Genomic DNA, 26,888 nt, shown 5'->3' with positions numbered 1-26,888 from the left:
TAAAAGGAAACTGAGGAAAATTAAAAGATTTCACTGAATGTTAAGGTGAGCGCAATTAAAGCCATGTTGCTAGTTAATTGCTTAGGAGAACAAACCGCACACAAATCTACCTCTCTCTGGAGGTTCTTCCGCCTTGAACTCTGGTAGATTGAGGACAAAAAAAGTCATTAAATACATCAGCTGGAAGGAGGTATCATTTGTAGTAAATTATATTTCTGTTATCAGTACACTTAGGAAAGATTACTGGAGGGAAAAAAATTCTAATAAATTAATAAAAACAGTAAAAAAAATAATCCTCACACAGGCAATAACAAAATAATCTAGGAAAAGGACTGGTATTCGTATATACTTACTTGTGATGAAGCTAAACCTTCAGAACTCGTACTTGCAGGTGGCTCCCTCTTCACTTCTGGAGCAGTTTCTGGTACTCTAACTCGGACATAGTTAATGAAGTGACGCATGTTAGAAACCAAATTGCTACCTGGAAACCAACTATCATGGCAACGCTCTTGTCCACCTGCAGATTCCTAAAATAACAAAAACACATAGTATACTTTCTCTTATGTTTTACAATAATTCATGTTGTTTTTCTAACTGTATTACAGAGGCCATGATCTCCCCATGAGATAGGAAAAATATGTTGAACAGTATGTACCTCACTAAAATTGACATATCTCTTAAAAATTATATGTCTGATGTCAGCCATGAGGACTACAGGTCTGATAAATACATCAATCTACACATTTCATTAGAATATAATCAAATACATGCCATCAGTGCTATCTAGCACTAGTAAAAGGAACTACTCAGAGTCATCCAAAGCTGCACAATCAAGGATTAATACAAAAAATCCAAACTACACAGAAGTCAATCTCTGGAGGGAAAAAAAAAAAAAAAAGCAGCAGATCCTTAGTCATATAAGCAATGTTAAACAGTAGGAAAAATTATGAAAGTCGTATACCATAAGGGAATCTGGAATCATTAAAATAATGGCTCTTTATGTTCAAGTTCTTATCAAAAGCAGAGTTAAAATTTTGGCTAAATTCACATACTTTAGAATATACAGAGCTTTAGCAATAAAATGCTCAGTGATAAAGGTTTCAGTTGAAAATCTAGAAATTTAAGCAAGTTTTAGATTCAACCATTCTACATTTCTTTTGCACCTATTTTCAATCACTAATTTACAGAGTAGTAAAGATCTAATCAATCTGTGTTGTCAGGTTATACATACAGAAACTGTTGAAAAACCTAACAGGATACCATACTCCACAACAGCATGCAATTTTCTTATTTTTGTTTGCTTAGTTGATCCCTGCTTAAGTAAAGACAGATATTTTATTTCATATGGTAAAATTATAATTTTAATAAACATCTATTTTTAAAGATTATTGTATCATTAGACAATATTTTATATTTTAATGAAAATGATGGTATTCATTCTTACCTCTTCATCTGCCTCTTGTTCTGGAGAATTTTCCAACCCCAGCTCAATCAAGTACAAAACCATGCAAAGCACATGTTCTGATAAATTCTGATGATCCATTAATATCTAGGCAGAAAAACAGACATCCACATCTTAGAAGGTTTTGATACTCTCACAATCCCTATTACAAAAAAAAAAACTGCCAAAAACCTGATGGACATCATCTAACCTAAACTGGAAGGTAAATGAAGTAGCCATGCATCTTCTATGAAGAAGCTCAGGATACCACCTACAAATTTTAGCTCCGAGCACAACCTTCCAGGTTTAGCCACGCTAGGAAAGGGAGAAGGTCTTAAGCCCCAATGCGATTTTTGTCTGGTTTGGGGGGTATTTTTCTTAATTAATCCCTGTGCTTGCAAGAGCTGTATCATGAGATAGGAGTATCAGTTAAAAAGAAAAGACTAGACAGGCAGAGCACCGTAACAACACTTGTGACCCTAGTATATTTTTGGTAGATGCTGAGTACTGATTTTAGCATTTAAAAGAGTTTTCTTTTTTTGCACAGTAACACTTTTAAAGTCCTAACATATGCATAAAAGTTCAGTGAGGAAAAAATTATTTTCAAGAGCAGTGAATTGCCTATTCAAGTTCCTGGAATATCTACACTAGAACATCAGCAAGATATTTTGAACTTCACTCTTGTTATGACTGAATGCTCCAACAAGATACCTGATTAGTGATTATGCTATAGGATCCAAAAAAAAAGTTCCAAGTAGGCCAAGAAAAGTAAGAATAACAACATTAATATAGCTCTCCAATAACAGTACTGGGTCACTACTACAAAAGAAGACATGTAGTTTTGGATGTGATGGATCAATAGGAGTGTTATATTTAAAAGACAGGAAATCGTTATTCCACTCACCCTATTAAGACTTCAGTACATCTAAATGAAAAAAAATCCCAGTGTTCTGGATAATACACTTTGAACTCTTCAGTTTTTATTTATTTTTTTTCAGGGTTATTAAAAATTATTTTAAGGTTTAGAAAAAAACTAACCTTTGAGCATCACCACAAAAGCAAAATTAAATCATACATCTCCTTCCAGTCAAACAAACTTGTACCTTAAATTATTACTAGTTCAAGCTGTGATTTACTTTAACAGCAAAGTGCCAGCTAAAGCTGCACAGATACCACTACTGTCAGCCACAAGCAAAGAGCTACTCTTAGCCTTCCCTCCCTAATTCATGTGATCAGTCACCATATGGCCCAATGAGGTCCTAGTTCTATAAAAGATGCCTGGATAACTGGGAACACCAGAAGAGTTCATATGAATTTAGTTCACAAACATCTTCACATAATCTTTTTAAATTACAAATAATAGATAACCTTATCTTTAATTTAATAAACGCCCATCTTTTTTCTAAGATAGCTTCCACTGCATTGAGAGGAAGAATCAGTGCTCCTGAAATTAAAAACCAGGACAACTCTCCTCTTGAGAATATTCTGATTCAAAGAGAAGAAAATGGCAAAAGTCTGCAAGATACCAAAAAAGTGGATGAGAAAAGATGTTTAAAATTTCATTGTAGACAGGCTAATATAGAAACTAATATTTTCAGAGTGTAGCCTAGTAAACTTTTAAATACAACTTGGTTTTGAAGGGGCCAAATTTCATAAGCGGACACACCCATTAAAAACATCAGAGAGATAAAGTTCTTAGAACAAATACAGTTTTACAATAGCTTTTCTAAATTATGTTTGAACATCTGATTTAGTCAAACCCAATCAAGTCTGAGATTACAGAGATTAATTACTTTATAAAAGCACTTGGTATCACATGAATATGAAAACCATGTGGAGTTGTACCAGTCAGAATGAAGTCACATTGACTAACACTTCTGAAAAGTCAAATCATCAAATATAGTTTACTGTTCTTCTGTAGCCACTCCCAAAAGCCAAGAAATATAAAGGCTGTCATAAATTGGCAAAATTTCACAAATAGATAAAACATCATTTAAGTCAATCTATGGAATCAATCACTATGTAATTTCTACCATCCATAAATCTGGTAGAAAAGCATTTGGCCTTCCAGCTAAAATAGCAACATAGAAATGTTAAGATTCTTAAAATTTAAGTCCTTGAAGCTTCTTACTGATATAAGAGAAAAAAATGGCCAAAAAATCCCCAAGCAAGACAGTAAAAGATGATGCATTCTTTCCCTGCATTCTCCATTTTTGTTCCATGTCAAAATATTATTTAATCTTCTACATAATCCCAAACTGTCCTTTTCTTCAGCAGCTTCCCTGTAAGTCTCCTGTCTAGTACTTTTCCCAGGTATGCTCCTTCCCCAGCCTCTGCTACATACTACTATATCTCAGCCTCATCCTTCACCCTGGAGTAATAAGGCAGCCCGGCCCCTGCCCAGCTCTGGTGTGGGGCATACCTGGTCTGGGGCTGACTTCCTTAAGACTTGAGCAGTTAACAGAATCAAATAAACAGCCACGGGGCATGTGCATAATGTAACAGTTTGGCTAAATTCAGATCCAGAATCTTGATAAAAGAATGTTTAAAACATGGGTAAAGGCAAAGTATTTTGTCCTCACTTCATTCTTGGAAACTCATGCCAGAAGAGGCATTCAGAATGAAAAATGTCATCTGTTTGTTAAGTTTCAGCAAGATAAGGAACTAGATATCTGACAATGGAAAACCTTGACCAACCATTAGATGCTGTACTACTGAGCTTTCAAAAGGTATAGTCTCTGTACATGAAATTCAGTCTTCACCATAACATGTCTCATTCTATTATGGGTGAGGAAGAATCAGTAGTAACACAGACAAAGTTTTTATATTTTATATTTTTAAAGTAGATTTTTGAAATTGCACTAATTACATAGCAAAACCTATGGTTTACCAAAGTCATTAATTTATAAGAAATATGAAGCTTCTGAGAAAAAAGCCCTTTCTGTCATAAAGGTGAAATGTATTGAATGAATTCAGGCACAATCTTAAGTCTTCATTCATCTTAATGATATACTGACAACTTATAGGACACTTCATCAGAGAAAGAGATCAGCTGAAACAACTCTGTGCGAATAGGCATAGGTCTTTGTGAATATCACACAGTTACTGCTACACTTAGCAACAGGTATTTTCTATTCAACAGAAGTTTAACAATGAAACAAAACAAGAGCTTTAGGGGAGCTGGGAGCACTTAAAAGAACACAAAAGGAAAGTCTGCCCAGGAAAAGCACTACTGTGGCTCACTCAATCCACTTTTTATAGTCCCACATCTGCCTCTGCAGCACACTGCTTTGAAAGTACTTTCCAAGTAGAAAAACAGATTCAGAGTAACATACTCTTCAAAAAGGATGCACTTCTCTTAAAGAGGTTAGCCAACTACCAAAGACAAAACCAAACACACTTTAAAGGCATCAATGAGTCCTGAAAAACAAGTGCTATAACATTATCAAAAGCCAGAACATATCCAGGAACTGACGTTAGAACAAACTGCAGCTATGAGATGTATTTTCCGTTTAGGATCTAAAGCCATCAAGATTATATTTATTTGAAAAGGCTGCTGATGCCTTAAAACTCTACAGTGGGAGCCAAAGGAACATCACTCACACCACCATGCTCCCAGAAATCATCATGGAACAAAAATTCAAATGGCAACCCTGATGGTTAAGATAGTGTTCCTCAGAGTAGAAGAGTAGGACAGCTCATCCACTTGAGTACCTGACTTAGTGTATGTGTATGTGAAATACCATTCGTAAATAATGAAAATGGTAGAAATCATCATCATACTAGATTCATAAAATAAAACAAAATTTAAGTTATATAAACTTGAATCTGACTACTGTAAATGATCTATTTAAAAAAATCATAATTCTAAGACCTCCTGTTCTGAAAAAGTGGAATTAAAATACCGGACTTAATGAGAATTATGACTGTACCTTGTAAAGCAGCGTGAACAGCACAATGTGCAGGGTTTTACAGTGCAAAAGCTTTATGAGACCTTTGTAACTTGGATGTAGTGGTGTTCTTTTCTTGTAAGGAGGCCATGGGTTCCCAGGGAATTTGCCACTTTGCTTTAAACTGTTGAAACAAATGAGACTTAGGTTAAACACTGTAATAATGTAGACAGCTGCCACTGTTACAAACTACCCCAAATTCTTTTAGTTTAGACTGACTTTAGAATTGATGAGCATTTCTAAGCCATTTAATTTATTTCAGCAGCATTCCAAAAATTGGAATGTATACACAAACTGAATCCAGTCTTATTTTTCTGTGGATTATCACTGATGTAAACAACCTTTATTTATAAAGTTAAATGAAATTGTAGTTACTGCTATGAATTTAAGATTCCATTTTCATTCTGAGAGGCACATAGAAGAGATGGAAAACTTTTCATTTCACCCAAATCCACAGGTTAGTCAGACATCCAACACAGGAATCTCATATCTGTCAGAATGGATTACAGGCAACGCTAGGAAACGCTAGACTAAATTAGCTATAGTTGACAGTAGCAGTACTATAGTATCTATGAACTTAAAAATTAAGTGTTAAGTTCAATGTGGGCCCACATTTCTAATAAAAAGCTGGAATCCAGTGCAGTAGACAATGCAATTATTTAACAGAGTACTACCTTGCTCAAAATCACTTACAGCATAAGTTTATTATGACCCTTTGACTTAATGGAATGAGCACAGGGGCAGAGGATTGTGTCACTAAGTTTATTATAAGCGTTTTTTAAACTTGATTTTTACTCCCAAGGTGTGAAATAAAAGAGAACCAAATTACATTAGCTGAAACAAGGATCTGTAAGGGTAAGAAGCTGTAATGGACATAACGTTAACTGACAGAATTGAGACCAAAACACCTTGTTTCTTAGAACTTAAAAGGGTGCCAACAAATGTTTTTTTTCCTGTATTTAAATCAGAATTCAATTTGTCCATGGTTTCCACCAAGGATGAATACACAGAAAAAACCCACATTGTCTTCAACATAATTTCATAACACAGAACACACTAGTACTGTGCTTCATGTACCTAAATGTAAAATAAATAAAAATAGATAAGGCTGCTTTCTTTAAGTAATTTGTAACTGATTTTTAAACTTTAACTTTTGGTTAAGTTATTCTAACTATGATGACATTCACTACTTTGTCTGTGGCACTTCAGATGTATTTTTAAACGTTTATGGAAGAGTAACAGACTAGGCTAACCAAAACCCTGATACTGCCTGTAAATTTATAAACCATTTACTCAAGGACAAATCTGGGGCCTGAAAACACTGATAACGTGACTAGCATTACCACACAGCGAAAACAAAAGAAATTTTATGCAATGAGCAACAATATGTTACATTTCTAAAAATTATGCAACTTACAATGCTGTATATCTGTCCATTGCAGACTGCACATCTCTACGGTAAACCGTTCTAAGTATTACCATGACAGGGTCAAATTCCTTATCCCACACTTCAGCTGTTGTTTAAAAGAAGTCACATGTTAAAATTCTCTTTACAGACCTTACAAGTTATTCTAGAATATCTTCTTAACTAGCTTTAGTTACATCATTTTCTATTATAAAATACTTTTGCAGCAGAGTAGTACTTTTTTACTAATTCTTACTAATAATGCTTACTATACTATCACTAGTACTTAACAAGATACCAAAATTTCACCAAAAATATTTTTCTTAGTTCCAAAACAAAAAAATTAGCAATTAAGACAATAGGTCTTTCTATTAACAAGCTTTATTTTTCTGCCTCCTAGCTTTCTTTCCTTTTATGCAATAACTTACAAAGTGGGATAAAAGATAAAAAGAAAAAACATGTATTTCTGATAAAATAACAGTTGAAACACATGCAGAAGACAGGTTTTTTTTAAATTATGAAATAATTAAAACCCTAAGTAAATGTATTTATCCAATTATAAGTATATGAAGGCAGCCCCAAAAATGTCTTTTCTATATGCATCTCATTTTGCTCTTTATTTCCGAGTACATGTAAGAAAAGGCTTTAATTATTTTTCACTTGGTACTTGATAAGCACAAAGAGAGGAAGCAAAGCCTACAGAATAGTTAGCAGGTAGATGATATTTAACTATTAAGTGCAGTGAGCCAAATGACTACAACACAAGTTTTTGTTCAGTCTCTAAAATGGCCAAGTTTCTTATGAAATAACATTTGTGAAGAAGTCTATGATGCCTTTGTTTTATAACTAATATCTATGCATTATTTTGTCATTAAAATCTTAGTTATCTGTCTAATTTAGTAGCTCTAAAGTAACATCCAGAATGGCTTTTCAGAGCAATCAAACAGAAAAGTCTAAACAGACTATAAATCAAGATATCCCATATAATCCCATTTAACTGCTATTTTTCTTCTATTTACAAGTTATTATAAAACAAAACTAAGTTTCAAACGTAAAGCCAAATGAAGCTGTTCATTCTATTAATTGTTTGGAAGTGTTTAGTTCCCATAACACAGCCGTATGAAGGCAAGATTCAATGATCCCAAAGGAAGAAGAAAACCAATGGATACAGAATTTTAGCTCCACCAGCAGGCATAAAACAACACAAGCACTTCCAACATTCTTTAAAGTTTTCACAGGCAAAAGTAAGCAGCTTTATCATGCTTTTGAGATTAATTTCCCCCAAGCGGGAAGAGAAGTGGTCTATATTGCTGTTAAACCCCTGCTAATGTTAACAGTTCTACAGATACCCTGATACGCTGCTGAGAGAGAACACTTAGCACAGTTTCTACTATGTATGAAAGATGGTCAAACTTAGCTTGCAAAAAACCTTTTTTTTTTTCTGGACAGAGTTTACTAATGCAGTCTGAAACACAGACCAAGCTTGTTTGGGTTGCTAATGCACAATGAGAAAAAAGGACTAAGTGATGGAACCATATGGGCAATACTAGAAATGCACACAATTCCACAGAGAACAGGAAGAACTATGTCCCTTTTTTTTTTTTTCTGGACTTTTTTTTTTTTTTAACCAATGGTTAATGTAAGCAAAAAATCTGGGGCTTCTGCAATCATAAAATAGATTCCTCTCCCCCTTCCCACCCAGTTTAGAGAAACACGGGATTAGGGGTAATGGATCTCAGCATGACTTGTTTAAACTGTGACGTGTGCCACAAACTACAATTCTTAAAAGCAACTGGATTATCACTATTCTTTTTGAGAACCTCTATAGTCTTATAAAGATTATGAACACTTAAAAGGCTATAACACACAAAAAAACCATGCTGGCTTTAATTCCTGCAGAAGCTCTTTCAGTTTTTTATTCCTTTAAGAAAAAGGGACTCTGCATAGTGTTACAAATTACTTCAGTATTCCCTGCTTTAGATGAGACACTAAAATTTTTAAAATAAACAATGTATTCCAGAGGTAAACTGTCATTACAAAAAAAAAAAAAAATACAAACACAAAACCCCCCAGAACACTATAATCTAGCACCAGATTCCCTGAAGTGTTAAAGTGTTACAATTAAAAATACCATAATACTTTTTTTCCTTCACAGTGTTATGAAAAAGATCAGCATTCCATGAGCTCCAGAAACCAGACATGATGTAAGGAAATGCAGTTAACTGAATAGTAAAATAAAGATATTTTAAATACATAGGTGTTAAGCTGCCTAATAATTACACATCAAAGAACCAGAATGAATCAATTTCCAAAACTCTAATTTCCCAAAATTACTTCACAGTTGTTAATTCGTACAAAAATAAGGGCTTCACTAACTCAGGGATCTCCCAGTACAAAAACTGGTAAACAAGTTAGTACAGTGTTAGTTCCTACATTAACAACAACAAAAATCCACAAAAGAACACAGCCTACAAACCAAATGGTTTCAAAATTGTTGGACCCTGACCCTGGCAGTTCTCAAATGAGGTACCCAGTGGGAGGAAGGAGTTAATCCCTCTTCAGCTTTGCCATGAGCTGAAGCACAACCAGAGCACGTGGAGCATTTCAGATTCCTACAGGCTTATCTGCTCAGTGAAAGGAAACAGGAATGGAACACTGAGCTCTTAAATTCTTCCTCTCCTTTGATATACCAACATTACCTTGAGTCCAATTTAGATGACAAGCTGGTCAGAGGAAAAAACTTGTCATTTTTGCACTGTATGCATTGTAGTATTATAGGTCAATATTCTATAACCAGTCTAGTCTGAACTTTGTTCTAAAGCCTCACTATCGACTGGGAAAAATGTTACAGTCTACTAAGATAGTTAACCAATAAAAGAGAAAGAATTATGTACCATGATATTTTCAATAATCAAAATGGAGAGAAGTTCAAAGAACTTTGCAACTGACACTTCACTAGCGCAAACATTTCTAAACTCTATGGAACATACCTCAGATTTTTTTAAAATCACATGAATGATTAAGTATGCAGACCAGTGAAATACAAATACCATAATTTTTCAGTTCTCCATTTTTCCCTTGCTTTCTAAGAATACCTGATACATACAAGAAGCTCATTTTCACTCTAGATCAAAATGAATTTATTAAAAACTATTAACAGTCTTTAGCAATACTCTTAAGTATAAGCAATAAGTAATGAAGAAGCCAAGCAAGTTTTGTCATTTTTTGTGGTGGTGGGTTTGGGTTCTTTGTGTTGGGGTTTTTTTTGGGGGGGTTGTTTGGTGGGTTGGTGTTTGGTAGGGTTCTCTTTTTTTGTTAGTTGGTTGTTTTTTAAGAAAAAAACCCTCTGGTTAAGCATCTTACCACTGAGTATGTTATAAGAGGACACCGCGATTACCATACCTTTAGGTGTATACATTCCTTGTTGCATGGAACCTCCAGGTTCAAAAACAGGAGCTTTAAAATCAGCAACTGCTGACAAGACTGATTCAAAGCTTAAGCTTCCTGGAATAATACCACTTTTAGGGTTGGGGTTTTCTGGAATGTAATGTTTGTGTTAAGGAAAGCAAAGTTAACTTAGTTGCAGGACACAGTATTTTACTTCCCTCTTGACGTTTTCAGTCACCCATTTTGGAGGCCACGCTTCGGCAGTGCTCTGTGTTTACCACAAGAGGTCTGTATGCTCCAGCTGCTACGGAACTATAACTATTATTGAAATTAATTAAAGCCTCCTAGCTAGGATATTAACTTTTTAAAGCAAGCCAATTACTTCATACTTGGCTCAAAAGGCCAGTATTAAATGACGAATAAAAACTACTATCTATAGTGTATATAGTTTTTGTACTTGCTTTTATTTACTAATACTTTGGTTCTCTTCATAGCAAGAATATTTTGCATTTACAGCTAAGTGCAGAAAAAGCAAGTAAATAGCTTGGGATCCACAAACACAATAAGTAATTCTCTATTGTGGCTATTTCTCATTTTTGGAAGAGATACTTAACTGACCTACTGACATTACCCCAAATCACAATAATTACAAACAAGGAAACTTCTGCTTAATGGTAAGTGATTGCTTATAAATGATTCAATTGTTTTACATAGTTAAGTGATGCACCTAAGTGAATCGCTTTAAGTAATTCACTTATTCCACACACTTAAGTGATTGAGTTACCAGGTTGTACTGTAATACTTCGAAATTCTCATTACATATTTGTAATCTCCTCCTTTCCTATCTTTATGAATTTCTAATATTTTTGCTAAATGTCTACCCTTGGATTGCAAGCTCTCATTTGTGGTGCGCAACTGTGGTATGCAAGCTCATCACAAGCTGCTTAATTTGCCTACAAAGTTTAATACACTGATAGCAGTAAAACCTGCATATATATATTCAGCTGTTTGGGGATGTGAACCATACCACTGCGCAGAAGGACTTCCTAGAGCTTCCTATTCTTCAAGTGAGACACTTCCCCCTGTAACACATGCATTTCATTCCAGTTTTAAAGCAGCATTCAGAATTGCTATTATTTGCATTTTTAGCTCTTGATAGCAAAAGCCAATATAGCACAGAGTGGCTTCTTTTTATACTGGCATAAAATCGACAGTAATCAAAGGCTCAAATCCAGATATAGGTGATGCTTGGCTAAACTTTCTACAATGTCACTGGAAAACAGACTTCTCACCTCACACCTAAAAGACTTCTGTAGTGTTAAAAAAATAATAAGAAGAGCAGTTAAGCATTTTGTATCAAAACTAATTTAAAACTATTAAAAAGTATTGCATATTTTATAAGAAAAAACAAAGCTGGAGCAAATGCCTTTGCTGATGATAGTATATGCAAACACACCTTTATGCCATTTGTTATAATTACGTAACCTGAAAACATGTTGTTCAAGCTCCAAAATCCTACTACTATCCAGGTACCTGTCATTCTCATTCATGCACATTAGTTAAAATATTCCAAGGATATGAGATCCAGTAATGAACTGTGTGTTCTGTCATTCATACAGAGCTGGGCTACCATCTCTGCTCTGAGGATCTCATCATCTGTCATTCCTAGAATAATAAAATTTAAAAAGCCATTGAAATAGCATGATTTAAAGACACACATTCAGCATACATTTGTCATTAAACACAAGTTAACCTTGATACAAACATTAAGTAATGATACCGTGCTATAAAAATACAGCAAAAGAAAAGGCAGGTGGGGTGCAAACGTTATGAGACACACAACCTCAGTCAGAAAAAAACAGGTACAAACTAAAACTGCTGTCTTTCTGAAAAAGATACAGAATCTTCATGTGATCATATACACAAATCTGCCACTTCCATTAATGGCATTTTTCTCCATTTCTATGCATTTTGTCTGTTTCTAATTCATAAGGGAATAAAATTCAGTAACCAGCAAAAATGAAACCAAGCGTTGAATGCTTTAAGTTACTATATAGCTAATCAGCTTCATGGTAGCTACTACATGTTGAATATAAATGAACAAGCATGTTACATAGAAGTATTCATAAAGCAGTGATTCTTACCTAAATGTAAACGAAGACTTAACAGAAGGACCAAAAATGTTAAGGCTCCTTCCAACATGGACCTTTCATGCTCTGAATCAAGAACTGTATTCTGATGCTGTGATGCCATCGTCAACAGATCTACCACCTTAAATCTACACAGCAAAGGGTAAAGTCAGAAACATGATTCTCCAACACTAAAACACCAATGTGAAATGTACTGATAAACTCAGCATACCATTCACAACAACCCAAAATAAATACAAAGTAAAATGCATTTAATGCAGTAATATGCAAATATACATTGAAAACCCCTTATTTTTAAATTTGTATTTTTATTTAACTACCTATGGAATGTGCTATAGTGGTATTTACTCCCCATGAAAACACCTTACATTTATGAAGATATAAAAGCTAATGCCAATTAATCTGTTTTCAACCCTAATTTTATTCTATCCAGAAAAGCAGACATCCTTTCTGTGCCTCTTACTATTGCAGTTCTACTTATCTCTATTTATCTACTTCTTCAGGCTAGCATAATCTGAAAGCTTGCATATGAACATGTGCAAAACAAAGAAAAAGTGAAGATGCTCAGAAAACAAATTCCTGAAGGTTCACTACTGCACTGTAAATCAAAAGCCAATCCTGTATAAAGTCAAGGCTATACCTTGAGATACCTCTTTCAGAAGAGTCCTTAGGTAAGTGTTAGTTTTGGCTAGGCAGACTTGTACCACTGAAGATGGTTATCAGATATGCACCATTTCTCACACGTGTCATAAATTAGTCAACAGCTAGCACAACAGTAAACAAGAGCATTCATCTTTTAACCCTACCTTTCAAAAACAGATGAAATAAAATAATCTGGGTCCAGCCTAGAGGCACAGACCTGTGGAAGGAGAATAAATTCATTTTATTCAGTAGTTAGTTTTGCCAACAAGCATTGGCTTGGTTTCTCACAAAACATAACTTACTTGCAGCAGATAAATGTCAGGATCAATCATTGAATTGCAGAAATGAGACTGCACATAAGTCATGGCCTGTCCTTTAATTTGTAGACCATTTCTAACCCACATGTTGCTGTGAATTTCAGAAAGACTTGCCTGTTCAGATAAAATAAAAGAAGAATTTACAAACATTTCAGCTATTCAGTTCAATGTTAGCAGATCATCAATATATTATCACACATATGTATACATACACACTATATCTTTATATAAAAGTATACTTTTTTTATATTAATCTAATTCTCCTGGGAAGTGAGGGATGAAAAGGAACCACTGCAAGTTTATGAAACAGATATCATACTTTCATGAGAAAGCATATTTCAGACAACAAAAGTGATCAAAGCCAATGAAGTGATTCATTTATGTACTTATTAAAATCTTGAAAAGTACTCCAAAGATGAAGGCATCATGGTTAAAATGAAGTTAGATATAAAAGCAGTGATTACAAATACTGCCAACTACCACTTACATACAAATAAATACAAATTTGTAAATTAAAAAAATGTTGCAGGGTGCATCCACTCTTGAACTCATTTTCAATTTAAAACATGAAATTTTCAGATTCAGGTTTCTTCTCAACTTGCACTCCATTGGTGAACTCTATGAACACGCAATTCCATGTTTTCAAAGGGCTGGTTCCTCCTACCCTTTTGAAAGTGCTATAGTGAATATTATTACCATACTACTCAAAGTATGGTAACTAATTCCACACATTTAATTTTGGCAACTGGAAAAAAAATAAAAAGGGTTCACCCTAACTGCCCAGTATATTCTACTTTTTATTGTCATATATTGCTTATTTTGATACTCCACAATTAAGACATACCCCCCCTTGTTAAATACTTCTAAATATATTTAAATGACTGAGGTTAAAAGAATCAGACAAACTTTTTTTTGCTGTATATCTCTACATCTGCATCAAAGTCAGAAGCCTGCCCATACCTGAATCTGAAGTGGGTGAATCATGAGCTTCATCAGCATCTCCTGATCTGGCAAGATAGTATCCAGATCTAGTTCTTGGCATTTGACAGCCTAGAAACAAAAGCAAGCACATGCTGTACTGAAGAATTGCACTTAACAGGGAATCTCCATCTCCTGCGCGACTGAAACATGCGCTTACCTTACTTAAAAACATGGCAAAGTAACGGTGCAGTGGCAAATGAAAAGTAACTTGGTTAGGAGCTGGCTGCAAGTAAAATGAAGACATTTTAGTATCATATAATAAAAAACCAAACCTACAAATGTCTTTGTCATAACCACTGAGAACAGCATCTTGCACGTCTTTATTTGATGGACTTACTTTCCACTAAGCTAGTATTACTTCATTCCCCTGCACTTTCAGATGATTCAAAAATCTCCTTTGTTCAGACTGTTGTAGTTTATCTCTTACTAAGCCCCCAGTAGCTAATGATACTCTGAATTGATGAGAGTATTGCTTGCTAAGGTGGCAACACTGCTCCCGCCCCCACCTTATCAGAAGAGGACTTCTGTTTTGCCACTGCTTCAGCTCTTCATTCAGCAGAACAGTAGTACATCAACAGCACTACTTTTAAGACTCACACAGCTTAAGCTTACACCAGAAAATCTAAACCATCAAGACTCTACAAATAAAGGATCCTAGCACATCACATTACAACTATTAACTACGAACTCCAATTTCAGCAAGGCAATCCTTTTTGAATCAGTACATACAATGATGATTTAATCTAATGGCGGGGAGGTTGGGGGGTGGGTGTGGGGAGTGTACTACCTTTGAAGTCTAATCAGATTTTCACAGTACTTTGCTTAAATTCACTAAGGTTGTTTACCTCATCTACAAAGTTGATAGCATCGAACCAGTCCTGAAGCGCTTCAAGGCAGTATCTGACAACATTTCGTGTGTATTCCTGTGTTTCCTGTAGTAAGAGAACCAGTATACGACACGAGCCAAATCAGTTTGAAGTAAGCATCACTGTTTTCCTACTACAAATAAATGTGATTATTTCAAGAACAATTTGACAGTACATAATTTATACCCTTATCATACGGAAATTAGTATTAAGATGGCTTGTTACCCTGAAAGATTATAATTTCAATGGTGAGAATTAAGCACCTTCAGAACGGTCAGCTGGTCCTAGTGCCGACTGTTGTTTAATTTATCCATTTATTTTTACCAAAAAGTTAAAAGATGTAAGCACACAAAAAATTCTTCCCATGCAGTCAAATGGAATGGCTAACGTCCTGTAAGTTTTATCTACTGAATGGTCCTTACAGTTTGCTAACACAATGCACCTGAAATGCAAATGATAACACAATACCGCATAGATTTTAACAATAAGCAAACCTTGTAATGATTGGATGATATAACTCGCTAACAATGCCCTAAAACTATAACATATTTCAGATTAAATCACGTATTTCAAGACTAGAGCTGTACGTTACCATGCAGGAATGAAACAGTGATATGCAAGACGGGAAGGTGGGAGGGGAGCTAAACCAAATTGCTCTGTGATCAGCAGAACTTACAAAGCCTCATTTCCTACAGACATTTCCTTTAATCTTCCCTCCCCCATAAACACAGACTCCAGACCTGCCTCAGACTTTCAGGATATCTCTGAAACACTACTCATGCAAAAGCCAGTAGTGCTTTGGCCAGCCAGAACCTGTGCAAGTGCCAACCGGCTCAGTCAGACACCTTTTCTCATCAGGAAACACAACAGCCACACTCCCATCCTGCTACTCCACCCTCTATGGTGGTCAGGCTTTCCCTGTCCTACAGGGCATGAGCTGGAATCTCTTCCCACCCGTTAGGTTTCACTAAGCAACTACAACAACTAAGCTATGAGACTTCTAAAACTTTCTGATTTTTTGAGAACAACCAAAGGGCTCAAACATGACAAGGTGAAGACATGACTAACGTGCCAACAGGCGGAGCAAGGAAGCATACAGGCCTTAAACAAAAGGCAGACCTTCCCGTGCCTAAGCTAAAAAGAAAGGGATACTTCAAAAAGCCAGAAGCTGTAATTCAGTTTTCAAATAATAATTTAGAGTCATAAATTGATGTATTCATAATGTATCACTATAACTTATATCATGGAAGGGCTTTTGCAACTGCCTCATTTAAACTGTTTTAAAACTGCTTGGTATACTCACTTTTTTCAGTGCATAGTTCAATTCAGGTATTAATGCCTCATGGACACTCATGACTCTTAAGAAGCTAATTTCAGAGATAAGTATTTATTTCATAAAAATAACCAATAAAAAGTTTTTTTCACATGTTAAGTATTCCTATAAGCTGATGGATACCATTTTCACTATAACAATGTATTTTACAGTCTAGCAAATAGTAACAACTCTTTGCTCTAGTTAGGAGACCATGACATGTCAGAATCCAAGAGGGTTTCACCTCAGGTTGTTAGTAAAACAACACAAACCCATAAATTACTCCATCCCAAATCATAATTAAATGCCTATTTGCAGACACAATCAACATTATAATCACATTAGGGACGATTTATGTATCTCCTTTCCCACTGAACGAAGGCAGAATGACTCAGAGACATTTATCAAGTTCTTCATCAGTTTAGAAATTATTCCGTATGTACAGTCATACGGAATGACTGTACACATCCTGAACTTGTAGTCGTCATTCTGTAGACAATGAATTAGGTACAAGCATGAATTCTATACTGACTATACACAGAATCTGAGCTGATCACAGTTTTATGTATTTGGTAGACAAAGACAGCAAAACCCAAGACTTTTCAAAAACAGAAAAAGGCAGACCTTTCATATTTGAGAACTCTATAATAAATCATGAATAAATAAAACAAAGAATAAGAACAGAGAAATGTTAGTCTTACCCTAACTTTGCAGTGTGACAGAAGACCCCACATTGGCTGGGCACAGGCTTCCAGCTCAGCAGCAAAGGCAGCATAGTAAGTCTGTGATTCAAACTCCACATGCTCATTTAATTCTCGTTTATTTAAATTCATACCTTCAAAGATTTAAGCAGAGTTATACAACCAAATATTTAACTAGGGCTAAGTGGAATGCAATATTTTTAGTGTTATGCATTGACACACCTATTAAGACAAAAAAACCCACAAAGTGTAACAATCTTATCTATTAGCAAAATAATGGGTGAAATATGAGAACAATATCAAGGTTTGAACAGGAACAGACCAAAAAACAATAGCTCTAGATTGGCTAGTAACTGGAGTTCTTGCTGTTCAGGTGATGTTAACATGGACAGCAACCCTTCTACTTGGAAGCTCATTTAGTCAATGGGAACATTTGGATGGAAAATATCTGATCCTCTTTCCAGGCAGAACATTTTCAGTATTGCGAAATTAACAGTTTAAAAATATATTTTTAAATAATAAAAAAGTTTCTTCACAGCAACACTTACAAAAAGATCCAGATTTATCAGATTAGTTTATCTGATATTTAAATTTAGACCTTCACCAGTAAAACATTTAAAGTACAAATCGTAACTTGTGCTAAAATTTCAACCTGACAATTCTGGCACCATGAATCTCAGTCAAGTGTGATGCAATTGCTCTTTAACTAGTCCACACAAGATCCATTAGATCACTTTTAAATCTACCTGTTTTCTAGAATATACTGTTCCCTTCCAGCAATACAAACTTATGAGAATACTAATGAATATTTACATTCAGCAGCGTAAGGATTTTGCTACTGCAAACATTTAGCTGTCTTAACATCCTTGTATCAGTACTGTTTATAAAAGTCACATACCTTGAAAGAATGATACAAAATTCATCCATGTTACCAGAAGACCATGATCTTCCAAAAATTTCTTTGCCACACTTTGGTGTGAAAGTATGTTTATAAAATCACTAACCAGGGGCCAGTAAGTATTATTCTTCAGTAGTGCTTCCCCACAATTCACCACAACATGTAAACTGTTTTCTTCATCTAAATTAAAAAAAAAAAAGTAATACTTTTTTTTTTTTCATTCTTTTTGTAACTTTTAAATAAAGTTACAAGATAATGCGAAATACCAGTTAGGATTTACTGTAATGATGCTATCACACACAGACAAAAAACTGCAGAAAAAAGAATGGTTGTTTTGCGGTACCTGAGGCTGTTTTCTCATCACGGACTCATCAACATAGATCCCACTCTAGTAGGAGACACGCATACTTTGAACAATATCACAACCTTTGAAAGCAGTTGATTAGTGAAACCATCACAGCTATGCCTTATTTGAATACTCTCAAGAAGACGATCAAATAATACAATTCCTATCATGAACATCTGAAATCTATTTTGAATTTTACACACTTTCAGCGAGCAAGCTACCTTACAGTATGCAAACAGGAAGCTGGTGATCAACACCTACAGTGGCATGTTGAGTCTGAGGAGGACAGCAGAGAAAAGCATTTCCACTCTGAATCTGGGACAGAGAGAGGGCTTATGCAGCCTTCCAGAGACTAGGGGCAGAGAAGGTTCCCAAAAGAAGGGGCAAAGAAAAAGAGAGAAGAAATTGGGGGCAGAAGGTGGGGTTGAAGGGTACGTAGAATTCTCCTCCCTGAATCACAGAAGTACATCCTCTACAGCTGTCAAATCTGTTTATAGATTTTCATGTGAGGGACCCCAGGGAACACCAGAAGGGAAACAGTATTGGCCCTGGATTCACGATCCAGGGGAATAACTTCCAGCACCTGTCTGTCAGTTGCTATTTCAAGCAAACAGAAGAAAAAATCTTGCACCTGATGATCAGCTTTGGGGATGGCTCTTCAGTTCAAATGCACTGAAGGACCCTTGTAGTTACTCTTTTAGACAATGAAAGGGTCATAAGCAGTATGGAACAGCCACAGCTAGAAAGACTGTTAATAAGAGACTCCTGCCTCCAGCTGATGAAGCACTTCTGTATCTGGAGAGGTTCCCTTTAGTATATATGTAAGCTTTTTTCCTCCCCTTTGCTGTAACTACTGAAGAAAATTCTTTCTTTTTACTGTAAGGTTGTTATTTTGTTGGTTTATTGGTACCACAAAAAAAAAATTTACTCTCCTGCCTGTTTTCTAGGTTTTCTAACTTGAAGTCATACAATATTTTGATCTTGACAAGTTTTACTTCTCAAGGACACAGCACAGTCAGTAAAAATATGCTGCTTGAGTTGCACACTACTATAAACAGATACCTTCTTGTTACCAAAAGGTAATATAGAGCTCCATTTCTTAAGATTGACTCTTATCTATTACACTGAAACACTGGAAGGAACAGTAAGCCAGAAGCACTCTGTGCAGCTTCTCAGACTTCTCTGCCACAGTTGATCAAATACTGTTTAATCTCCCTCTTGTTATCTGGTACATCTGCAAAGAAAGGAAACTAGGTCTTGTTGCTCAGCTGCTTGGCTCCCACGTGCTCACAGAGCTTATCCAAGAAAAAGATAACATCTCCGTTGGCTCTGCCTGAACCCACTAAAGGACTTTGCAAAGGACCAACCAATACATGTTGTGGATTCTCTGCCCTGGTGTAGATTAGGCAAATCCAGAGTTACTTCAAATTGGCAGTGGCATTGCCTCTTACTCAGAGTGCTCTACAAGCCAGGGTTAACGTGAGGTCAATCAAATGAAAAGAGGGGTTTTTTCCAAGGATGAACCATCACCAAAAATTTTCCTTGGGGTATAAATTCTTCTTCCATGAAAAGGTGAGTAGAAGGGAACTGCTAATCGAGAGGAAAAAAGTCTCTAAGGGCATAGGGACATAAATCTTCCTAGGGAGCCAGTTTTATCATTTGCACCCATATTTCACCTCCTCAGTCTTTCACACCACGTGAGAGAGGTAAGCTGAACTAGTAACACTTTCGAATTTGGTATCAACACAGCTCCTAGGTCAACTGTTTCAGGAACACAGTTTGTCACTTGGCATCCACAAATACCCTTAATGAACTGTATACTTTTAACAGGTGTCATCTGTCCAAAAGACAATTAGAATCTGCAAGCAACGCAATCTAAATGTGCCTTAACAGATACAATTCCTGCTCCCTGTTCTCCTTGCTCCTCTCCAACATGTTTTCTCCATCTATCCGTTGGCTGGATTTGTAAACTTTGTCTCATTCAGATAATAAACCACCTACTTGTTTGCACTAGCTGCACAAACAGAATTCTTCTCAATTTATTTCACCGGCAGAGACTTCTAACGGACTTTTCACTATTTCCAGCATAAGAGATACGTTGAACTAAACACAAGATACAAGCCCACAGAACTGCAAAAGAAGGCCAATGAGAATATGAGAGGGGAAAAAACCCAAGAGAGTATATCATTAAAATTTTTCTGTCCATTTACAGTATGCCCAACCCCTCATATATAAATCAGTGCCAAGGAAACGTGAAAACACTGAAAAGCACCAGACAGATTCCATGATGGAGTCTTAGCTAAGACAAATCACTGGTGCTGGGGAGGAAACAGGTGACTTCATGGCTTAGGATAGGTGCTCCAGGGGTAAGTCTTGTCTCACAAATCTGTAACAAATATATCTGATGTTATTTAACTTACCAGCTCCAGCTTACATAGTTAATTACCAGGAAGTTTCTTCAGAGAATGCCTAATCACAATCACAGCCTTTTTCTGTTTGGGTGCAAATTCTGATCCATTACAGAACCTTACCACCATGCTAGCAACTTCCCATAATGACCAACAAGTAAAAACAAGGAGTTTTAAATTACATTCCACCAATATGACATTAGTTTAGCTAAAGTCACCTTATCTCTTTAACAGTTTGTATATCAAGATTCAACATTTTTTTTAATACTGTAAAGCAATCTATGTAGGGCAACAGTAAAATTTCTCATGTTGAAGTGCAGCTGAATGAGGGCACTCTTTATAGCTAGATGACTGAGGATTTCCCATTTCAGTACAATCATTCTATATTAGGTTATATGTAGAGTGGATTCAGAGACAAAAGATACTTCAGCAGCAGAAGTCAGCCTATCCAGAGAGTATTTTTGAATTCAAACTAGGATAAAGAGGGCTGAAAGGCCTGTGGCCTGTTAGGTACATGAAAGCATGAAAAACAGAAGTCAGCAAGATTCATTGTGCCACCATTTTCAGATAAGGACAGGTAAAACAAGCAGGGTAGAAGCTGTTGTCACTGGAAAAGCTACACAGTGTACACTAGTTCAAATTCAAATTGCCACTCTGTCAACCAAAAGCTTGATCAAATGATTATATTTACAAAGTATTAAATCATCCTCCTCTAATTATATCAAGTTTTATTAAGGCAATCAGAGGTGAGAAAAATTAAAATAATTTTAAATACTTCAAATAGCTTGTGAAATACTTTGAAAATATTTTTGAAATTAATAAAGGTCTCAATCTGCATATATAATTTCTCATTCAAATGAGCTTCACGAATAGTGTTTATGCACTTTACACCACAAATGAAGCACCTGCAATACTCTGTATTATAAACTATATAATGTTCCTACAAAAGAAAACCCTACAAACCAAAGGATAACACATCAGTATCACCCTTGATAACTGTCTTTACCATATATTGCTAGATCCTTTGCATTCTTGGGAAGGGGTTGGGGGGTGGGTTGACTACCAAAGAAAGATTAAATTTCCTCTATAATCAGTTTACTATCCATGGAAACAGGCAAACAAACAAATCAACCTACCTTGCAATTCACTTTTAATAAGGCAACTTTCCATCATATATAACAGAACAGTGACCATAATATCCAGCAGCTGACATTCTTCTGTTACTTGGCGTGCTAGTTCTTCATTGCTGAACAACTGAACACTGATATGCACAATTCTATTAGACATTGTGTCTGATTCATGGCTTTTCTTCAGTGTTTTCATAATAAAAGCATAATGCTGAACAAAAGTTTTGGTAAAAGCAATCTGCAAATTATAAAGAAATTTTTACGTTAACAAGCACCATACAAAAATTATAGCTTTCTTTCATTATAATATATTCTTTTACAAAAGTACAATCAACATATCCTAGGAAACCCCAGTTGCCATGACAAACCAAAACTGATGGTCTAACTATCCCACGTCTAGTTTCTAGAAACAGTCCACATGAAAAGACCTATCTATAGAGAGGGGTAACTCACGCCTCCAATTTTATTACCTAATACCAAAATCTAGTCTTCTCATTCTATATTTTCCACACTAGAAAAAAAAAAAACAACAGAAATATTTAAACAAGGTATATAAGGTCTCAGCACACCTGTGAAAGCAGTAAAGTTTGAATATTGAATTTATCCTTTATTTTTTACATCCTAAAACAGGGGATAGCATCTCAAAATCATACATTATGAACAATGACATTAGTGGCATCTAATAAAGCTGCCTTGCCTTGTCATTTGCACTTATCTACCCATGGAGTAAGGTTTTCATTCACCGAGGATGGCATTTCAACACTGAATTTCATCTGTTATGATAACATCCTATGTATTTTTAATAAATCTTTAGCACTTCCACCTAAATAATTAAAGTTATATAGCAAGCTTTGCTATTCTTCACACAACTGTCTAGGGTTTTTAAAGCCATATCAGTATTTAAATATATTGATACATATACATGTAAATCTTAGTACAATTTCTTGTCCCACTCCATTAGCCTCAAATTGCATTGCAAACGAAACTTCTGCACTGCATATACATGTATGCATATCTGCCAGCTTTGAAATCACTTCTCACTTAGTACTTCAAGTTCTGAATGAACACCATCTGGACTTCTTTGGCTTAATAGGAAGAGATAATACAAGCTGTGTAGTGATGAAAATTTTCAGCTCAAAGGCTAAAATCCCCTGTCTATTCCTTCTAGAAGTATTAATCTTTCATAAGCATAAAATTAGAAATTTTAAAACCACCCTCAGGGAGCTGTATTTTCACCAGACTGTATACAAATCACTACTCCATTTTACCTGCCTCAGACTCAGTGCCCCCATATTTTTATTATATCGCTACCATGTTATTCTCATTTAGAAAATATTTCAAAGAATATCATAATTCCATAACACTGCTGTTGGGAACAAAGACTTCCAGCAAATATCCTCAAAATAAAGTTGCTCATGCAAAAAAATGGACCAGGGTGGAGACAGGGATGTCACTGCAGGAAATGCTACAACACCGCTTAACTTGCCTTCCTTTAACTGGTTCACAGTGATGGAAACCTGTATAATGATTGAAAGTGTCTTCTATATACAGCACCCAGCACAATGGTAACTGTTTTCAGCTAAAGCATTTTCAGAACAATATATTCACAATACTTGAAGTAAATAAAATGTCATTCTGGTATTCCAAGGCAGAACAACCCATCATATAATTTCCTTTAAATTAAAGCTTGATACAATTTTAATCACTGTCAATGACACTTAAAACAAACACCAAGATGCTTACACTACTAATGTTAGGCCTCAGACACAAATGACACCTGATATTTTAAGTAGTATATTAATGCTGCTAGTAAAAAAAGTACACCTTTTATACACTACTTCTTCACATTGTATTATCTTTAAATAGGATTCTTTAGGTTCTGTGATGTAGGAACTACATTTTCCTTGTTTTACACAGCATTCTCAATTCAAGTTGATTGCAAAAACATGGTCCTCTAATGACAAATCTTGGATTTTTAATTTATTTATTTTAAATCAGCACACATCGACACTTTTTGTGCTTCACCCACTCTGAGAATGAATTTCTGAAAGTACTGTAGATTCACTATCAATATAGTGCAATGTTAGATGTTCTGTAATACACTTAAAGAATCAGCTTTACTCCTACATTCACTTGGAAGTTAAACAAATTCAACACTTTCCAATTTTGAAAGGAAGAAACTCATTTCCAGAAGTTAAAATGCTGAAATACTCTAGTAAACTGCAGTCTGTATATAAAAACAGCTATAGCAGGCCAAATCAGTCCATCCACCTCAGTACAAGCATGCAGATATTGACATAACACATCTTTCCAAATACACAGTTTCCAGACATTTGCTAAGTGGTTTCCTAAGACAGACATGTTTTCTTAATATTTAATTACCTTCACTGACTGACTTCTATGATCTTGTGCAGCTTCTAAATTTCTAGCCTATGCAAAACCAAAGTTAATTTTTTCATCTGGCCTTTCCTCTCGGTGGCTACTCAATAATTCCAGAACTTTTAAGAGCCTGACATCAACCCCATGTTTCAGTTAGAACTTGCATCTCCCATGCTTATGTTTTCAATGCAAAGAAAAAGATAGTTCTGCCAAGGGAAAACTGTGCTAAAATTAAGTTTCCAATAGAAAAACTGTTCTACAGAATTTGCAGAACAGCACAGCCAGGGTTAGTGAAGTCCTATTGTTGCAATAACTGCCTCAACGTTCACTATGGGAAGTGCCTGATGAGGCACAGTATTTCTGATAACTGTGTTTGTTGATTCATTATGTCTACCAGATGCTTTTTCATTTCTCTACTTCCAGTATTCCAGATTTCAGCAAGGTTCTGCTCTTGGATGATTTACACTCTTTCATCAGCTTCCTCTTGATTGCCAACCCCTTCTTTGCCTTCTCATCGGTCACGTGATGATCAGTCCTATTTCTCTGGCCTTTTGTTTCTCCTCTTGCAGACTACCTTGTCCACACCACACCACCTCTAATTTCTTGGAAGCTTGGGTAAATTTCTCCTCCTTTTTCTTCACTTGTAAATCCTCCAAGCTTCAAATGTCAGAGCATGCTGGAAGGGATGCCTCAGGCACAAATCCTGTAAGGAAAAGACCACACTGTTTGTTGTGCTGCCTCTCTCATATGCAAAAGGGGGGAGGGGGAGAAGAGCTAGTTAATCGAGGATTTTAGCCCACCCCTTTCAACACCTCTTTTTGATACTGGGAATCCTAAAAGAGAAGTTTGCTTTCCTATTTGAAAATAAATCTGTGCAACAGAGATTGCTGGCAGCTCACTGACTGCTGCATAGGGCACTTTAGATTCAGTCAGCTCTCCTATGTTTACACTGGAGGTCAGAGATTTCAACAATTTCAGAGTATGCACAGATAGCCAGCTCTGTGTCTGGCTAGCTCGCTCAGTTTATCAAAAAATCAACCTAGCAGAATTCTGCTCATTTAATGAGCTAAATCAGCCTATGAAAAATCAGACAAATTGCACAACAGCAGAGACAGAAAAAATTAAGACAGTATATGTGGTGTAGATGGGTTGGGAAAAGTAGCAGAAAGCTGAGAGATCACTTGGAACAGTTTATATCCCTACAGGTGTTCCTACTGTTTGAGAATGCAACATAATTAAACAACAAACAAGCTTCTCCTTCGAAAAAGCTAAATGGAAGCTTGAAAGGTATAACATTCTTCTAATTCATCCCAAAATGGTATGTTCTTTCTGTGCACATGTAAAAGGCAGAGCCACTCCTTGTAAACTAGCCACAATCCTCACAGACGTGTTTAAAATTCATGCATCATTGATATAGTCTTCCAACAAAGTACAGGTACCTTGCAAAAAAATAGTGCCTCTCTAGTATTGCTGTGTGACACACTTCCTGCTCTGAGTTTCCTTACCACTGAAAAATACCTTTTTTACAATTACAGCAATTAAACAGATTCTATAAGATTTCAAATACTTAGGATTTGTGCTAGTAATAAAGTTTGTACATAGGAATTAACTGTTTAATCAAACACAACATGAAATTGGTAACAGAAAAAAAAAAGTAATGTTTAAATAATCCTTTTGCATGAATGTACAATATTGGCAGGTGGAAGATGGACTATTTCCAGAAAAAGGTGGAGGCAGCCAGTAGAGAAACCAAATATACCATGGTCTCCATTGTGAGTACATAGTGAAGAAAGATTATTAACACAGCAAAGAAAGCCACTGAGGACTGCAGCTTGTTGACAACGGAAAAGAGATCCCATGATCATTAAAAGTTGTTGTTATTACATGATACAGTAAAATAGTAAACATAGTAACGCTTACCAGATTCTTCCATGTGCTGTTAGCAGCTGGGTGTTTTTAAAGGCAGGAGTTTAGGTGGCAATGGATCAGGAGAACTGGATGTCCAGATGTCTGTAGGTCTCCAAATATCAAGAAGAATTCAAGCTTCATGGCAAGGGATCATCAAAAGTCCTCATTTATTAGCCGAATCCAAAACCAAGATGAATCTATGCCGGTATCCCAGATCAAAATGCTGTCTTGACATGGACAAAGTACTGCTGAAAGCCCGTATCTTATATTTCAGTTCCTTGCAAGTTATCTTCATATCCTTTGCTTTGATCCAGCAAGGTTTTAAGGGGAACAAATACAGTACTGTCCCATTACAAACAGACATTTTTGAAGAAATCTGCACACCTGAACTTCAGGATTTCTTGATCTTTGCCTCCCAGCGGGGATTGAGAAGGTCAAAATATTTGCATGGCTTAAAGGTATGACACGATCAGAGCAAAATGTTAAGCCTGACTGCTATGTATACTTGGTCTTGGAACACATACAACAAACAACTAAACCTGGCTGCACACCAAGATTTAAAACAGGAAGATGACATCCAGTCTCCATGACTCCAGGCCAGGAGACACTTGGTATGGACAACTGCAAAACTCTGTAAGGAAGCACCTGGAAGGCTGCCAAAATCACCTAG

At 35.8% G+C, this 26,888-nt stretch overlaps 1 protein-coding gene across 7 annotated transcripts in view; it reads right to left on the bottom strand.

The window, feature by feature from the left end:
* Nucleotides 1-26,888, bottom strand: part of UBR3 (ubiquitin protein ligase E3 component n-recognin 3) — a 117,841-nt gene that overhangs the window by 63,194 nt on the left and 27,759 nt on the right. For 4 of the 7 annotated variants that reach the window (XM_064451553.1, XM_064451554.1, XM_064451555.1 and 1 more), the window contains 16 exons: nucleotides 21,941-22,169; nucleotides 18,051-18,230; nucleotides 17,153-17,286; nucleotides 15,119-15,205; nucleotides 14,431-14,496; nucleotides 14,253-14,342; nucleotides 13,278-13,406; nucleotides 13,140-13,192; nucleotides 12,328-12,461; nucleotides 11,764-11,848; nucleotides 10,199-10,341; nucleotides 6,809-6,905; nucleotides 5,374-5,515; nucleotides 1,445-1,549; nucleotides 354-527; nucleotides 111-140 (listed from right to left, as the gene is read on the bottom strand). In XM_064451553.1, coding sequence (XP_064307623.1) covers nucleotides 111-140; nucleotides 354-527; nucleotides 1,445-1,549; nucleotides 5,374-5,515; nucleotides 6,809-6,905; nucleotides 10,199-10,341; nucleotides 11,764-11,848; nucleotides 12,328-12,461; nucleotides 13,140-13,192; nucleotides 13,278-13,406; nucleotides 14,253-14,342; nucleotides 14,431-14,496; nucleotides 15,119-15,205; nucleotides 17,153-17,286; nucleotides 18,051-18,230; nucleotides 21,941-22,169 — 1,878 coding nt within the window. The remainder of the gene's footprint in view (nucleotides 1-110; nucleotides 141-353; nucleotides 528-1,444; nucleotides 1,550-5,373; nucleotides 5,516-6,808; nucleotides 6,906-10,198; nucleotides 10,342-11,763; nucleotides 11,849-12,327; nucleotides 12,462-13,139; nucleotides 13,193-13,277; nucleotides 13,407-14,252; nucleotides 14,343-14,430; nucleotides 14,497-15,118; nucleotides 15,206-17,152; nucleotides 17,287-18,050; nucleotides 18,231-21,940; nucleotides 22,170-26,888) is intronic. The other 3 variants (XM_064451556.1, XM_064451557.1, XM_064451559.1) reach the window with 2 other exon arrangements.

This window comes from Phalacrocorax carbo, chromosome 5 (assembly GCF_963921805.1).
Source record: "Phalacrocorax carbo chromosome 5, bPhaCar2.1, whole genome shotgun sequence".
In the NCBI taxonomy this organism is placed as follows: Eukaryota; Metazoa; Chordata; class Aves; order Suliformes; family Phalacrocoracidae; genus Phalacrocorax; species Phalacrocorax carbo.
Note: the sequence above shows the minus strand (reverse complement) of the source record. Positions and strands in the feature narration are given on the sequence as shown.